This window comes from Monodon monoceros, unplaced genomic scaffold (assembly GCF_005190385.1).
Source record: "Monodon monoceros isolate NGI ecotype Baffin Bay Population unplaced genomic scaffold, NGI_Narwhal_1 Super_Scaffold_1, whole genome shotgun sequence".
NCBI lineage: Eukaryota > Metazoa > Chordata > Mammalia > Artiodactyla > Monodontidae > Monodon > Monodon monoceros.
Window position 1 is genome coordinate 50,299,987 of NW_021703765.1, and position 17,379 is coordinate 50,317,365.

Consider the following 17,379-nt stretch of genomic DNA (forward strand, 5'->3'; position numbering starts at 1 on the left):
ACAATGGTGTGTTAGTTTCTGCTTCATGACAGAGTGAATTGGCTATACATATACATATATCCCCATATCTCCTCCCTCTTGCATCTCCCTCCCACCCTCCCTATCTCACCCCCACGCTAGATGGTCACAAAGCACCAAGCTGATCTTCCTGTGCTATGCAGCTGCTTCCCACTAGCTATCTATTTTACATTTGATAGTGTATATATGTCCATGCCACTCTCACTTCATCCCAGCTTACCCTTCCCTCTCCCAATGTTTTAAGAATTTACTAACCATATCTGGACTTGTACAGAATTGATGTGCCCAGTCTTATTTGTTGAACTAGATGCCATGGTTTCAGTGTTGTGTTAGTAACTTGTAAGTGCTTTATTTTTTCCCCTCTCTATTTGGGGGAAGCGTGGATTGCCAGATTTACTAAATCTTTTAAAGCAAATCTGTAATGTCCACTATTGGTAGCTAGAAATGGGATTAGCTTAAATGTCACTAAATACTAATGCCACTGTTAAAATGAGACTTCCATAAAAACTGGATTTCAGGAATATGTATATTTTTTAATGTTTTACTTAGCCTTCTATTAAACATGAAAAGATCTTACTACTTATTTGGGGAGTCAATAGTAAAAGGTACCCATGCTCACTATTTATATAATAAATAACTTATATACATAGCTGAAGTAGCAAGTATGCTGCTTTATTTTCAGTTGAAACAGTTTATATTCTTTGAAACTTATCATAGAAGAATAACCAGAAAGTTGTATTTATTATTTCCAAAAGAAATTTATGGGTTAGGAGGAGAACACTATGTGAGAACTTTTGTGTAATCATGTATAATTCTGTTGCATTCATACCAGCTAAAGTAAGTAACTGGTATATATAGTTTTTGTTTTTATTTTGGAGAGAGGGTTAAAATGCATATTAGGTAGTTATCAGTGGGCTTAACACTATTATGCCCTTTTCCCGTGCACATGCTTCCCCATTTTATATTTGTACAGTCAATTCTTACATGTTTTTTCCCCTCAATTTCAAGCATAATTAAAGTGAATGACTATTTTAGTAAAAAAACAATTAAATCAGCATTTATATATTGATGTTATCAAGTGATTCATTCTGTCGGTTCCTCAACATATTTGCATTGACTTATATACTTGTTCTCTGCAATTAAGATGAGATCATCATATTGGTACAACTGGAGGAATAATAAATGGTGGCAATGTGTCTTTCTAGTGAGTGTTATTACAAAATAAAAATCACTGCTATAACCATATACACATACACACATACATTATGAATATATTATGTATATAATATGTATATATGATTAAGCTGTTTGTTACTTTTTATCAAGTCTGCATTAGGTTTTGATGTGATCTTTCATAACACAAAGACTTAAGAGTTCTACATGTTATATTAAGAAAAACTCATGTTAAATAATTGAGACTTTACATTCATATCCTAATTGAAAGTTTGACCTCTTTTTAGGAAGGTATGGTACGATGTGATACAGCAGTTGGGACACCTGATTATATTTCCCCTGAAGTATTAAAATCTCAAGGTGGTGATGGTTATTATGGACGAGAATGTGACTGGTGGTCAGTTGGGGTATTTTTATATGAAATGCTTGTAGGTGAGTAAAGGAGGATTTTATGTACCTCTAACATAGTTGTTCATCTCCAAACTTAGACTTGGCTTCTTCTAATAAAATATTACATTAAGCAGTGTTGATTTTGTTTGTAGGAAACAAACTGATCCAAACCTACTGTGTCAATTTTGACAAGCTATTCAGAGACTTAGAGAAACTTGATGTGTTACTTCTTTTTATGTATTTGGTGTATATTTTTAGTTTATGCATAGTTAATTATCTTTAAACAGTAACATTGACTCTTTTCCTTTGAAACTGATTTCTTTCAGTGTATCTTAATTTGCTTTTGTTTTCCCTGTCAATTTATCAGGTGATACACCATTTTATGCAGATTCTCTGGTTGGAACTTACAGTAAGATTATGAACCATAAAAATTCACTTACCTTCCCTGATGATAATGACATATCAAAAGAAGCAAAAAATCTTATTTGTGCCTTCCTTACTGACAGGTAAATAATTTTAACATGGAACACTTATTCCAAGGAAATTTTCATTTTGCTGCTCAGTTTTTAAGGTCTATATCTGAACTCCTATATTTGAACTATTGGAATAAAACCTACCATTCCCCAAGTCGTTCATGACAGTGAAACCTGATATAATTTTTCTGATTTTTCTGGATGGCTTTTCTGGATCTCAACTCACTTACCTTACCTAAGAAATTGGGATAGTAATAGATTCTTTGCTGATGACTAGACAAGATGATTATTTTTTTCATTGTTAACATTTTTAACTTAGTTAAGTATAAAGATGGTAGTATATTTTATTGAGTCTGATTTTTTTTTTTTCCTTTTGGCCATGCTGTGCGGCTTGTGGGATCTTAGTTCCCCGACCAGGGATTGAACTTGGGCCCTGGCAGTGAAAGCACCAAGTCCTAACCACTGGACTGCCAGGGAATTCCCTGAGTTTTTTTTTTTTAACATGTTAAAATCTCTAAAATTAGAGTGCATCTTAAAATCAATGGCATGTAGTAATTTAACTGGGACATTTTTTTCCTGGTGATAGAAAAATGATGATGCATCTTCCAGTTGATGCCATTTAAGATAACACTGTATTGTATAATTGAAATTTGTGAAGAGACAACATTTAAATGTTCTTGCCCCCGATCAAAAAAAGAAAAGTAAATATTTGAAGTGATCGATGTGTTAATTAGCTTGTTGCGGGACTCCTTTCATAGTGTGTATGTATGAATATCAAATTGTAACATTGTAAACTAAATATCTTAAAATTTTATTTGCCAGTTATACCTCAGTAAAGCTGGGAAAAAGATTTAATTATATATGCTTTTTGAAATGAAGTAGATAGTGCAAAGCTATAAAAAAAGTATGTAGTATTTTCTACCTCCTTCCTTCATTGACATGGTCTTCCAGTTTCAACAAGCATTTTTTATAAATGTAAATGCACATAAGTGTTTTAGAAACAAAAATGGCATATTATGTATATACCCTTGTGGTTTACTTTTAAAATTTAAACAGGAACCAGATGGCTTACTAAGATTACATTTAGGATTTAAGGTTGTATATTGTTAATTTAAATAGTAGAGAGGCTTTAAATTTAAATATGTTTCAATTTTGGATTCACTTTAATTAAAATTAACTTATCCTCCTTCAGTATGTCCCTTACAGCCTGAAACATATAGTTTTTGAAATTTTTACATTTTAATATAAGCACTGTATAAATATAGTATAATATAAAAACTATGCTAGAGGTATAGAAATGACCAAGATACACAGCCACTGTTCTCCACTACCTCATAGTCCTTTGGGGGAAACAGACAGGCAAATGAGGTATTTATTGTACAGAGAGGTAAGTACTCTTAAGTATCGTGTGCCATAGAACCATGGAGAGTTTCCCTAAGCCAGTCTGAGAGAGTCAGTGAAAGCTTCTTTAAAAGTGTCTCATTACATCTAAAGTAGTTTATCTTATTTTTTTTATGGTATCACATTTTTTATTTTTTTAATTTTTTTAACATCTTTATTGAAGTATAATTGCTTTACAATGGTGTGTTAGTTTCTGCTTTATAACAAAGTGAATCAGCTATACATATACATATATCCCCATATCTCCTCCATCTAGCGTCTCCTCCCATCCTCCCTATCCCACCCCTCTAGGTGGTCACAAAGCACCCAGCTGATCTCCCTATGCTATGCGGCTGCTTCCCACTAGCTATCTATTTTACATTTGGTAGTGTATATATATCCATGCCACTCTCTCACTTTGTCCCAGCTTACCCTTCCCCCGCCCTGTGTCCTCAAGTCCATTCTCTATGTCTGCGTTTTTATTCCTGTCCTGCCCCTAGGTTCTTCAGAACCATTTTTTTTTTTTTTAGATTCCGTATATATGTGTTAGCATATGATATTTGTTTTTCTCTTTCTGACTTAACTTCACTCTGTATGATAGACTCTAGGTCCATCCACCTCACTACAAATAACTCAATTTTGTTTCTTTTTATGGCTGAGTAATATTCCATTGTATATATGTGCCACATCTTCTTTATCCATTCATCTGTCAGCGGACAATTAGGTTGCTTCCATGTCCTGTCTATTGTAAATAGAGCTGCAATGAACATTGTGGTACATGACTCTTTTTGAATTATGGTTTTCTCAGGGTATATGCCCAGTAGTGGGATTGTTGGGTCACATGGTAGTTCTATTTTCAGTTTTTTAAGGAACCTCTATACTGTTCTCCATAGTGGCTGTATCAGGTTACATTCCCACCAACAGTGCAAGAGGGTTCCCTTTTCTTCATACACTCTCCAGCATTTATTGTTTGTAGACTTTTTGATGATGGCCATTCTGACTGGTGTGAGGTGATACCTCATTGTAGTTTCGATTTGCATTTCTTTAGTGACTAGTGATGTTGAGCATCCTTTCATGTGTTTGTTGGCAGTCTATACCTTCTTTGGAGAAATGTCTATTTAGGTCTTCTGCCTATTTTTGGATTGGGTTGATTTTTTTTTTTTTTTGATATTGAGCTGCATCAGCTGCTTGTATATTTTGGAGATTAATCCTTTGTCAGTGGCTTTGTTTACAAATATTTTCTCCCATTCTGAGGGTTGTCTTTTCATCTTGTTTATGTTTTCTTTTGCTGTGCAAAAGCTTTTAAATTTCGCTAGGTCCCATTTGTTTATTTTTGTTTTTATTTCCATTTCTCTAGGTGGTGGGTCAAAAAGGATCTTGCTGTGATTTATGTCATAGAGTGTTCTGCCTATATTTTCCTCTAAGAGTTTTATAGTGTTTGGCCTTACACTTAGGTCTTTAATCCATTTTGAGTTTATTGTTGTGTATGGTGTTAGGGAGTGTTCTAATTTCATTCTTTTACATGGAGCTGTCCAGTTTTCCCAGCACCACCTATTGAAGAGGCTGTCTTTTCTCCATTGTATACTCTTTCATCCTTTATCAAAAATAAGGTGACCATATGTGCGTGGGGTTATCTCTGGGTTTTCTATCCTGTTCCATTGATCTGTATTTCTGTTTTTGTGCCAGTACCATACTGTCTTGATTACTGTAGCTTTGTAGTTTAGTCTGAAGTCCAGGAGCCTGATTCCTCCAGCTCTGTTTTTCTCAAGATTGCTTTGGCTGTTTGGGGTCTTTTGTATTTCCATACAAATTGTGAAATTTTTTGTTCTGGTTCTGTGAAAAATGCCATTGGTAGTTTGATAGGGCTTGCACTGAATCTGTAGATTGCTTTGGGTAGTATAGTCATTTTTACAATGTTGATTCTTCCAATCCAAGAACATGGTATATCTCTCCATCTGTTTGTATCATCTTTAAATTCTTTCATCAGTGTCTTATAGTTTTCTGCATACAGTTCTTTTGTCTCCTTAGGTAGGTTTATTCCTAGGTATTTTGTTCTTTTTGTTGCAATGGTAAATGGGAATGTTTCCTTAATTTCTCTTTCAGAATTTTCATCATTAGTGTATAGGAATGCATTAATGTGCATTAATTAAAGCATTCTGTGCATTAATTTTGTATCTTGCTACTTTACCAAATTCATTGATTAGTTCTACTAGTTTTCTGGTAGTATCTTTAGGATTCTCTGTGTATAGTATCATGTCATCTGCAAACAGTGACAGTTTTACTTTTTCTTTTCTGATTTAGATTCCTTTTATTTCTTTTCCTTCTCTGATTGCCGTGGCTAGGACTTCCAAAACTATGTTGAATAATAGTGGTGAGAGTGGGCAGCCTTGTCTTGTTCCTGATCTAGTGGAAATGGTTTCAGTTTTTCACCATGGAGAATGATGTTGGCTGTGGGTTTGTTATATATGGCCTTTATTATGTTGAGGTAAGTTCCCTCTATGCCTACTTTCTGCAGGGTTTTTATCATAAATGGGTATTGAATTTTGTCGAAAGTTTTTTCTGCTTCTATTGAGATGATCATATGGTTTTTCTCCTTCAGTTTGTAAATAGGTTTATCACATTGACTGGTTTGCGTATATTGAAGAATCCTTGCATTCCTGGGATAAAACCCACTTGATCATGGTTTATGATCCTTTTAATGTGCTGTTGGATTCTGTTTGCTAGTATTTTGTTGAGGATTTTTGCATCTATGTTCATCAGTGATATTGGCCAGTAGTTTTCTTTTTTTGTGACATCCTTGTCTGGTTTTGGTATCAGGGTGATGGTGGCCTCGTAGAATGAGTTTGGGAGTGTTCCTTCTTCTGCTATATTTTCGAAGAGTTTGAGAAGGATAGGTGTTAGCTCTTCTCTAAATGTTTGATAGAATTTGCCTGTGAAGCCATCTTGTCCTGGGCTTTTGTTTGTTGGAAGATTTTTAATCATAGTTTCAATTTTCAGTGCTTGTGATTGGTCTGTTTATATTTTCGATTTCTTCCTGGTTCAGCTTCGGAAGGTTGTGCTAAGAAGGTTTTCTAAGAATTTGTCCATTTCTTCCAGGTTTTCCATTTTATTGGCATATAATTGCTTGTAGTAATTTCTCATGATCCTTTGGATTTCTTCAGTGTCAGTTGTTACTTCTCCTTTTTCATATCTAATTCTATTAATTTGAGTCTTCTCCCTTTTTTTCTTAATGAGTCTGGCTAATGGTTTATCAATTTTGTATATCTTCTCAAAAAACCTGCTTTTAGTTTTATTGATCTTTGCTATCATTTCCTTCATTTCTTTTTCATTTATTTCTGATCTGATCTTTATGATTTCTTTCCTTCTGCTAACTTTGGGGTTTTCTTGTTCTTCTTTTTCTAATTGCTTTAGGTGTAAGGTTAGGTTGTTTATTTGAGATGTTTTTTGTTTCTTGAGGTAGGATTGTATTGCTAGAAACTTCCCTCTTAGAACTGCTTTTGCTGCATCCCATAGGTTTTGGGTTGTTGTGTTTTCATTGTCATTTGTTTTTAGGTATTTTTTGATTTCCTCTTTGATTAAAGAAGTTTATCTTTCAACTCATGAAAAAAATTGGGATTTTTGTTGTTTATAAGTACTCTACTAAAACAAAAGGTGCCAAGTTCCCCTTTGCAACTCAGCTAACAGCACATTTTAAAATACTTTTTTTCTATGCCTATTGAAGAGGCCAAGGATCAGTAGCTTGTCCCATTAAAACTCTCAGTTTTGTTGTAGGGTCAAGAATTAGTTGTCATTGGTTTTTGTTGGTTGGTCAGAAATATTTAGTAGAGAATAAAATGGAAATTTTATATTTAAAACATCTTTTGGAGTTTTTGTTAGCTCCTGGTGTGAAGTTGTTAGTTCAAAACATGTATTAACTTTACCACTATTAAAAAACCTATGAAGAAAATTAATTATGCTAATGAAGCAAGGTGATGGATATTTGTTGTCAGTAGAAAAGCCATGGAGTATCAATAAATCTGTATTTTGTGTGTATTTTTTCTTTAGAAAAAATTCTTTAATACTCTCAGTCTTCAACTTATTTTTTATGTAAGCTCAAAATTATGCTGACAATATAATTTCAAGGTGACATAAAATCGTATCTAACGTTGTACACAGATTTAGCATTATGTCCACAAATAAATGTGAACAGGTTATAGTATCTATATAATATCTTAAATGATTAATGACTTTTCTCTTTCTCTTTCTATTCAGAGAGGTGAGATTAGGGCGGAATGGTGTAGAAGAAATCAAACGACATCTCTTCTTCAAAAATGATCAGTGGGCTTGGGAAACACTCCGAGACAGTAAGTTATTTTCTCTTGCACATTACAGTACTATTTGAAAGTAGTTGTGGTAAATAGTCTGTTGGAACTGCCTTCCTAACATATGTATATATCTGATGAAAATCCAGAGTATACAAATACTATATAAATATTGTCCTAACCTAGTTAAAGAGAGAATATTTGATAATATTAGGAAAATTATACTGCTCCTTCTCTGATGTCCCATTCAATATATCAAGATGAAGTATTATGTACATGTAATGGAGTTGGGCTCAGCAGGCATAATGTGATATTTGATCTTTGTTGAATTGCTGTCTGTTTAGACTTTAGTATCTCTTTGTAGAGGAAGTCAATAATTAAGAGGTAATATTTCTTGTGGAAAAAAAGTTATTCTCTTGTTCTTACTAAAACCTAAAATATAAGGAGGTTCTATCGCAGTTTAATTTGTGTGAGGATATAAGAAATTATGGTATGCTTGATTCCATCAGACTTGCAGCTTGAAATCCAGAAATAAAAAATTGTAGTGTGCAAAAAGTTAATTTTCAGTCAGTTTAGAATATTCCCTATTTTAAAAAGAGTTAAAATTACGATGATTCGCAGAAAACTTTGCTTAACGTAGCTGAATCAAAGTCATAATGGCACCAAAGGTTCCCACCATCTTTGTGTATTTGGGAGGCCAAGAATTCATCTTTCCCTTGCTGAAGTCTCAGAAATTGTTTCCCTTTTCACTTAGCAGAGAAAGGATAGTGTATACCAGCCCCTAACTTCCTGCTGTAGCAACAGCAATGACCATAATAAAATGAACTCAGCTGTTTTAGAAACAGATACAAATTAGGTATTCCTCTTAAGATCTGCCTATCTAGTTGAGATTGTGTGAGATGATTCCTTCAGGGGAGAAAAATCTTTCTAATTTTGAAGAAATAGATCATGTAGCTTTGCCTATATTAGTGAAGTATCCTTGTTAAATATTTTAAAAGAAACTATTATATGGCCTTCAGGTACAGTACATACATTCTACTAAGATATAAAATTGACTAAGAAGGGAAAAGGGGAAATAAGAAATTCTAGAAATTAAGAAATTACACTGCTACAGAGAATGTCGCTGAATGACCTGCTATCTGGAGAAGCTACAGGAGCAGGCTCACCGTGGGAGAATTTATTAACAGTTAGGTATACACTGGAAAATAAGAAACTTCCTCTTCCTCATAAGTAAATGTGACATGATTATTGTCTTCACATTTCAAGAGAAACTGTTGCAAGACAGAGATGAGTAGAGTGAGATGATGAATGTTTGCATTGAAAAATTATGTTTTTATTTGAGTTATGCTTTTCGTAAAGTTTCAGAAGGCTGAAAACATACAGATATGATTGTAAATTGAGGAAAATTTAAAAGAGGACTGAAGAAAATACCGAGTATCTTTTCTGTCGCTTCTTTTTTCAGAGTAAAGCAATGCATAAACAACTACAGAATAACCATACGATAAATCATTCTAAAAAAGTAGGGAAGACATATGTGTATTGAAAATTGATATTAATTAGGAGAGGAGGCAACCTAGTCAGCAAACATTATTGAACACCTATATATTGAGCAATACTCTATTTCAGACATTAGGAAAACAAACCAGCAAAAGTTCTTTGCCTTGTGGAGCTCATAGTCTAGTGGAACTGTGGCATCCAAATCAGTGGCATTTTTGATATTGTTATACCTCCTTGATATAACTGTTTATGTTTATGGAAAAAGTAAGTAAAATGAATTAAGTCATTGATTTAAGTCAAATGAACTTTATATTTAAAGAATTTCTATAAATAGGTAGTTTTATTAGTAGTATTGTTATTTCTGTATCTTTTTAAGATCTATATTGTTATCTGTGGTTTTGCTACAGTCTGCTTAGAGTTAACGTACTTAAAATTTCAAGAGCTTTTTCTAATCCTGATAGCTCCTATTTTGTGCTTACTGTAAAAAAAGAAAGAAAAATCAAAGTCTGTAGAACTTATTGTTCTCTTCTTCCCTTTCCCTCTTCCTACCCTTCTTTACTTCCCACCCCTAAAATACCAAGAATACTTTTATTCTGAACTGACCTCTCTGACCTGCCAAGTTTTAAAAAATTATATAACAGTTATAATTCTTTTTAATTTTTTTTGCCTCTTCAATTTTCTTTGGCAAAATTTCTTACTGTTTTGCAAATAATAGTTCTTCTGGTAGTTTTACCACTTATATGTCTGCAAGTTATAATGGCAGTCTTCACCATCATCTGTTCCTTGGCTGTGTGGGAGCAGGGTACAAAATAGCTTGATTTTTTGGGCAGAATTTCCATGAGCTTCCTGATCTTATTTACTCTTAATTTAGAGACACAAAGTATTAAGATTGTAAAATTACTTTTTCCATGCATTTGGGATAGAATTAAAGAAATGACAGGCGATTAAAGATAAAAGAAATGAAAAGACCTATATAGCTTGCTAGAGGTCATACTGCTAGCAAATGACAATGTCAGGGCTCAGGTAAAGTCTGTTTGACTCTAGCATCTTTGATCTTGTGAAATACCATGTATCATTTAAAGATTTCCACTATTCAGTATTATACAGACTAGAAACGTAGGGAATTGACACTTGTTGGCGGTTAAATTTTAGGAAAAACAAAATGATAACAATTATTACATATAATAACATTATTAATAATACTGTGTTAAATATAATATGTGGTTACTTGTAAAACACTTTGCCATTCATGATCTCACTTCAGCTAAGATATTACCATTGCTTAATCCACCTTTAGCTGATGGATGACACTTAAGATGGTAACAGTGGTAACTGTCAGATCATGTGGTGAGCTTTCAGTTTAGTTAAAAACAAACACAATTAATTATATGCACATATATACTAGTTTGGGTTCTGTGGTTCAACTGAGTCTGGTGTTCTCTCTTAGAACTTTACATTCTCATGAGAGAGATCATCAGTGTAGGCTTCATAGATAAAGAATTTAGGAGCTAGCCAGTTTTAGGGGCTTAGGAGTTTAGACTTCCTCAGCATTATATTGGGTTCTTTTTTAACAAATAAACTTAAAGATTATCTCTTTATTTTCAAGGATATATATCATAAAATTTACCATTTTAATCATTTTTAAGTGCACAGTTCAGTAGCATTAAGCACCTTCAGATTGCTGTGTAATCACACCACCATCCATCTCCAGAAGTTTTTCATCACCCCAAATTAAATCTCTGTAACACATTGAACCATAAGTCTCCATTCTCCCCTTACCCCAACCCCCCAGTAACCACTATTCTACTTTTTTTCTCTATGAATTTGACTGTTCTGGCTACCTCAAATAAGTAGATTCACACAATCTTTGTCTTTTTGAGATTGACATTTCACTTAGCATGTCTTCAAGGTTCATCCATGTCATAGTATGCATCAGAATTTCATTCCATTTTAAGGCTGAATAATATTCCATGTATGTATATACCACTTTTTTTTTTAATCCATTCATCTATTGACTGGTACTCAGAATGCTTGTCCTTTTAGCTATTGTGAGTAATGCTTCTCTGGTCATTGATATACAAATGTCTGTTGGAGTCATTGCTTTCCATTCTTTTGAGTTAATTTTTGTATATAGTGTAAGATAAGAGTCCAATTTCATTCTTTTGCATGTAGTTACCCAGTTTTCCCAGCACCATTTGTTGAAAAGACTGTCCTTTTTTCCTTAAATGGTCTTGGTACCCTTGTCGAAAAACATTTGACCATATAAATACCAGGGTTTATCTCTGAGCTCTCTATTGTATTCCATTGATCTATATATGTCTGTCTTTATGCTACTGTTTTGATTGTGGTAGCTTTGTAGTAGGCTTTGAAATAAGAAAGTGTGACTTTTCTAACTTTGTTCTTCTTTTTCAAGATTGTTTTGTTTACTGGCATACCTCACTTTATTGTGCTTTTACAGATATTGCAGTTATTTGTAAATTTAAGGTTTATGGCAACCCTGTGTGGTCATATGATGGTCAGCATTTTTTAGCAATAAAATTAAGGTCTTAATTTTAAATTAAGGTTTTAATTTTAATATTTTAAAAAACATAATGCTATTGCACACTTAATAGGCTACAGTATAGTGTTAACATTTTTACACACTGGGAAGCCAAAAAATTTGTGTGACTTCCTTTATTGCTCTAATTTCTTTTTTGCTGTGGTCTGGAACTGAACTCACAATATCTCCGATTTATGCCTGTATTTGGGATCCCTTGAGATTCCATATGAACTTTAGAATGGGTTTTTCCATTCCTACAAAAAAGGACAGTGGAATTTTTGTAACAGTTATGTTGAATGTGTTTCCAATTTGGCTGCCTTTTATTTTATTTTCTTGCCTATTTGCTCTGATTATAACTTCCAGTACATAGTTGAATAGCAGTAGTGAAATTGGGCATCGTTCCTTGTCTTGTTCCTGATCATAGGGGGAAGGCTTTCAGTCTTTCCCCATTGTATATGATGTTGGCTATGGGTTTTTCATTAATGCCCTTTATTATGTTGAGGAAGTTCTCTTCTGTGCCTTGTTGACTGATTGTTTTTATCATGAAAGGGTGTTGGATTTTGTAAAACGCCATTTATGTGTTATTTGAAATGATCATGTGGGGTTTTTTCCTTCGTTCTATTGATGTGATGTATTACACTGATTGACTTTCATGCGGTGAGCCACCCTGGAATATATCCCATTTGATCATAGTTTATAACCCTTTTAATATGCTGCTGCATTCAGTTTGCTAGTATTTTGTTGAAGATTTTTGCATCTGGGGATATTGGTTTGTGTTTTTTTTTTTTTCTTGTGGTGTCTTGGTTGGCTTTGGTGTCAGAGTAATTCTGGCCTCATGGGATGAATTAGGAAATGTTTTATCCTCTTCTGTTTTTTGGAAGATTGTGAGGATTGGCATTAATTCTTCTTTATATGTTTGGTAGAATTCGATTGTGAAATCATCTTGTCTTGGACTTTTTTCTTTGTTGGGACATTTTTTATTACTGATTAAATCTCTTACTGTAGGTTTATTCAAATTTTCTTTTTCAAATAAGTTTTGATAGTTTGTGTGTTTCTAGGAATTTGTCATTTCATCTAGGTTTTCTAATATGTTGGTATACAATTGTTCATAGTTTTTAGTTTTATCCTTTTTATTTGTAGAAGGTTGGTAGTTATGTCCCCACTTTCATTTCTGATTTTAGTTATTCCTGTGTCTTCTCTTTTTTTCTTGGTTTAGTAAGATTTGCCAGTTTGATTGATCTTTTTAAAGAACCAATTATTTGTTAATATTCACTATTTATTTTCTATTATATATTTTGCTTACCTGAATTTTAGTCTTTATTATTTCTTTCCTTCCTCTAGCTTTGGGCTTGGTTTGCTTTTCTTTTTCTAGTTTCTTAGGGTGTCAGTCTGGGTTGTTGAATTGACATCTTTCTTTTTTAATAATATAGGCATTTACAACTAAAGTTTTCCCCTAAGTACTGCTTTCACTGAATCCCATGAGTTTCAGTATGTTGTTTTCATTTTCTTTCATCTCAGAGCATTTTCTCTAGTCTCTTTTTTGATTTCTTCTGTGACTCATTGTTTAAGAGAACACTTTAATTTTCCACATACTTGTGAAACTTCTAATTTTCCTTCTATTATTGACTTCTTGTTTCATTCCATTGTGGTTGGAGAAAATACTTTGCAGAATTTCCGTCTCTTTAAATGTATTAAGTTGTCTTTTGAACTAGCATATAGTCTGTCCTGGAGAAGTCCCACGTGCACTTGAGAAAAATGTGTATTCTGCTGTTGGTCTTGGATTGTGCTTAGTATATCTGTTACATCTATTTGGTTTATGGTGTTATTCAAGTCCTCTATTTTCTTATTCATCTTCTGTTTAGATTTTTTGTCCACTATTGAAAGTGGATTATTGAGGACTCTATTAGAACTGTTTCTTTTATGTCATATATATATATATTTGGAGCTGTGTTGTTGTATGCATATATGTTTATCATTGTTGTATCTTCTTGATGAATTGACTGACCCTTTTATCAATATCATCAGTATGCAATGTCTTCACCTCACACTGGTCAGAATGGCTGTTGTCAAAAAAGTCTACAAATAAATGCTGGAGAGGATATGGAGAAAAAGGAACCCTCCTACACTGTTGATGGGAATGTAAATTGGTGCAGCCACTATGAAGAACAGTATAGAGGTTCCTTAAAAAACTAAAAACAGAGCTACCATATGATCCTAGCAATCCCACTCCTGGGCATATATCCAGGGAAAACTCTAATTCAAAAAGATACATGCACCTCAGTGTTCATTGTAGCACTATTTACAGTAGCCAAGGCATGGAAGCAACCTAAGTGTCCATCAACAGATGAATGGATAAAGAAGATGTGGTGTATATATACAATGGAATATTACTCAGCCATAAAAAAAGAATGAAACAATGCCTTTTGCAGCAACATGGATAGACCTAGAGATTATCATACTAAGTGAAGTAAGCCAAAGACAAATATATGATATTGCTTATATGTAGAATCTAAAAATTAAAAATGATACAAATGAACATATATACAAAACAGAAATAAATCCACAGACATAGAAAACAAACCTATGGTTACCAAAGGGAAAGATGGGGGAGGGATAAATTAGGAGTTTGCGATTAACATATATACACTACTGTATATAAAATAGATAACCAACAAGGACCTACTGTATAGCACAGGGAACTATATACTCAATATTTTGTAATAACCTATAATAGAAAAGAATCTGAAAAAGAATATATATATATATATATAACTGAATCACTTTGCTGTACACCTGAAACTAATACAACATTGTAAGTCAACTATACTTCAGTAAAATATATGTATACAGTGTCTTTATTTTAACCATTTTTGACTTAAAGTCTGTTTTGTCTGGTGTTAGTATAGCTACCTCAGCTCGTTTATCTGTAGAATATCTTTTTCCATCCTTTTCTTTTAACCTGTTTATGTCTGTGGATCTAAAGTGAGTCTCTGTACAGCACATATAATTGGATCAATTTTTAATCCATTTTTCCAATCTCTACCTTTTAATCAGTGAGCTTATTTAATTCATTTAAATGTAAAGTGAATACAGAAAGACTTCTGTCATTGTCCTATTTGTTTTCTGTGTCTTATTTTTTCTTTTTGTTCCTCAGTTCTTATATTATTGCCTTCTTTTGTTTAATAGATTACCTTTTCTGGTTGACTGTTTTGATTCCCCCTTCATTTCTTTTTTTGCATATTATTTAGTCATTTTCTTATAGTGACTACTCTGGCCATTGCATTTAACACCCTAACTTGATACAATCTAGGTTGAACTGATACAGTTTACTGTCAGTAGCAATAAAAACTGCTCCTATGCAAATCCATTCCCTCCCTTTAGTGTTATTGTCACAAATTACATCTTTATATATTGTGTGCTTATTAACATAGATTTATAATTGTTTTGTGCATTTGTCTTTTAAATCGTATGTGGGGAGGAGTAGAGTTACAAAACAAAATTACAATAAAGTTGGGTTTTACATTTACCTATGTAGCTATCTTTACCGGTGTTCTTTATTTCTTCATAAGGCTTCAAGATAGTGTCTAGTATCCTTTCATTTCAACCTGGAAGACTCCCTTTAAAAACATTTCTCATAGGACAGGTTTACTAGTAGCAAACTCTCAGCTTTTCTCTACTTGGGGATCTCTTAATTTCTTCTTCATTTTTGAAGAATAATTTTGCCAGTTATAGAATTCTTAGTTGAGAGTTGTTTTCTTTCAGCACTTTATTACTATCATTTTTTTGGCTGAGCTGCACATTGTGCAGGATCCTAGTTCCCCAACCAGGGATTGAACCCATGCCCCCTTCAATGGAAGCATGAAACCTTGACCACTGGACTGCCAGGGAATTCCCTCAGCACTTTAAATGTCATTCCACTACATTCTGGCCTTAAAGGTTTCTGCTTAGAAATTGGCTGTTAATCTTATTGAGGATCCATTGTATGTGATGAGTTGCTTCTCTGTTGTTGCTTTCAATATTCTCTCTGTCTTTGTCTTTTGAAAGTTTATTATAATGTGTCCTGGTGTGCATCTGAGTTCTTACTTGGAGTTTGTTGAGCTTGGATGTATAGATATATATATTCCATTAAATTTGGTCATTTTCAGCAATTCTTTCTTTAAATATTCTTTCTGCCCCTTTCTATCCTTTCCTGGGACTCCTGTAATGTATATGTTGGTCTACTTTATGGTGTCCCAGAAGCCCCTTAGGTTCCATTCACTTCTTCTTTCTGTTCCTCATACTTGATAATTTCAGTTGTCCTATCTTTGAGTTCGCCGGTTCTTCAGCCTGCTCAAATCTGTTGTTGAACCTCTCTAGCACATTTTTAGTTTCAGCTTTTGTACGTTTCAGTGCCAGAATTTACATTTGGTTCTTTCTTCTGTCTTTTTATTAATATATTCTATTTGTTAAGGTATCATACTCCTGGTTTCCTTTAGTTCTTTGTCCTTGGTTTCCTTTAGCTGTTTGAGCACGTTTAAGACATTTAAAGTCTTTGTTTTGTAAAACCAATGTCTGGGTTTCCCCAGTGAGGTTTTCTGTTGTTTTCTTTATTCCCTGTAAGTGGGCCATACTTTTCCTGTTTTGTTTTTTTTTTTACATGCTTTGTAATTTTTTGTTGTGAACTGGACATATTGAACACTAATGTTGTAACTCTGGAAATCAGAATTCCCTCCTTGTAGAGTTTGCAAGCAACAGCTTATTGTGGGCTCCAGTCATCCGTTTGTTTAGTGACTTTTTGGAACTATTCTTATGAAGTCTGTATTCCTTGTGTGTGTTCATTTAAGTCCCCTTTCCATTATCTCAGCAGTCAGCCAGTGACAAACATCTCCTTAAATGCCACAATTTAGCACCCTCTTTCTTCATTGAACGTTTCCTTGCTTGTTGTAAGTTTTTTCTTAGATTTCAGAGTTCCAAAAATGTTGTTCCTGATAGTTTTGTAAGCTTAATGGTTAGTTACTTCAATGGAAGGGCAGCTTCTTAGAGCTCCCTCTTCTGCCATTTTTGGTGACATCAGTTGGATTCTTTTTTATGGAACATGATTCCTATATTACCAGTTATTTATTGAAAGGTACATTTTTAATAAATGGAACACTGTATATATTGATGGTAATTCAGTAAAGCTAAATTTATCCTTCTTTATTTATTAGTTCTGGCATGATTATATGGTATTATGTAAAGCCTAAACATCTTAATTTAGAAGCAGAAATAATTACTTTTATAATTCTCCCAGGATTTCCCATACTTGCATCCCATACTTGTCTCATTTTAAAACTACTCTGAGATGGTATGTCATCTATAAAAAGACTAGATCCATCTGAAACAGCAAGAGAAAGTGCACCAAAACTTGCTCTGCTTCCTTTTAAAATCTATCTTATATGATAATTTTAAAGCAGGATTTCTCAGCCTCAACACTAGACCAGAGAAATCTTTCTCGTATCTGTTGTCCTGAACATTGTAGGATGTTTAGCAGTATCCCTGGTCTCTACCCACCAGATGTCAGTAGCATCCCTCCCACAGTTATGACAACAAAAAAATGTACCCAGACATTTCTGACATATTCAGACATTGC

General features: G+C 33.5%; 1 protein-coding gene across 2 annotated transcripts in view; it reads left to right on the top strand.

Annotated features, from left to right (window-relative positions):
* Positions 1–17,379, top strand: part of ROCK1 (Rho associated coiled-coil containing protein kinase 1) — a 146,551-nt gene that overhangs the window by 65,270 nt on the left and 63,902 nt on the right. For both annotated transcript variants that reach the window (XM_029216694.1, XM_029216703.1), the window contains exons 7-9: positions 1,479–1,623; positions 1,949–2,087; positions 7,686–7,777. In XM_029216694.1, the coding sequence (XP_029072527.1) occupies positions 1,479–1,623; positions 1,949–2,087; positions 7,686–7,777 (376 nt within the window). The remainder of the gene's footprint in view (positions 1–1,478; positions 1,624–1,948; positions 2,088–7,685; positions 7,778–17,379) is intronic.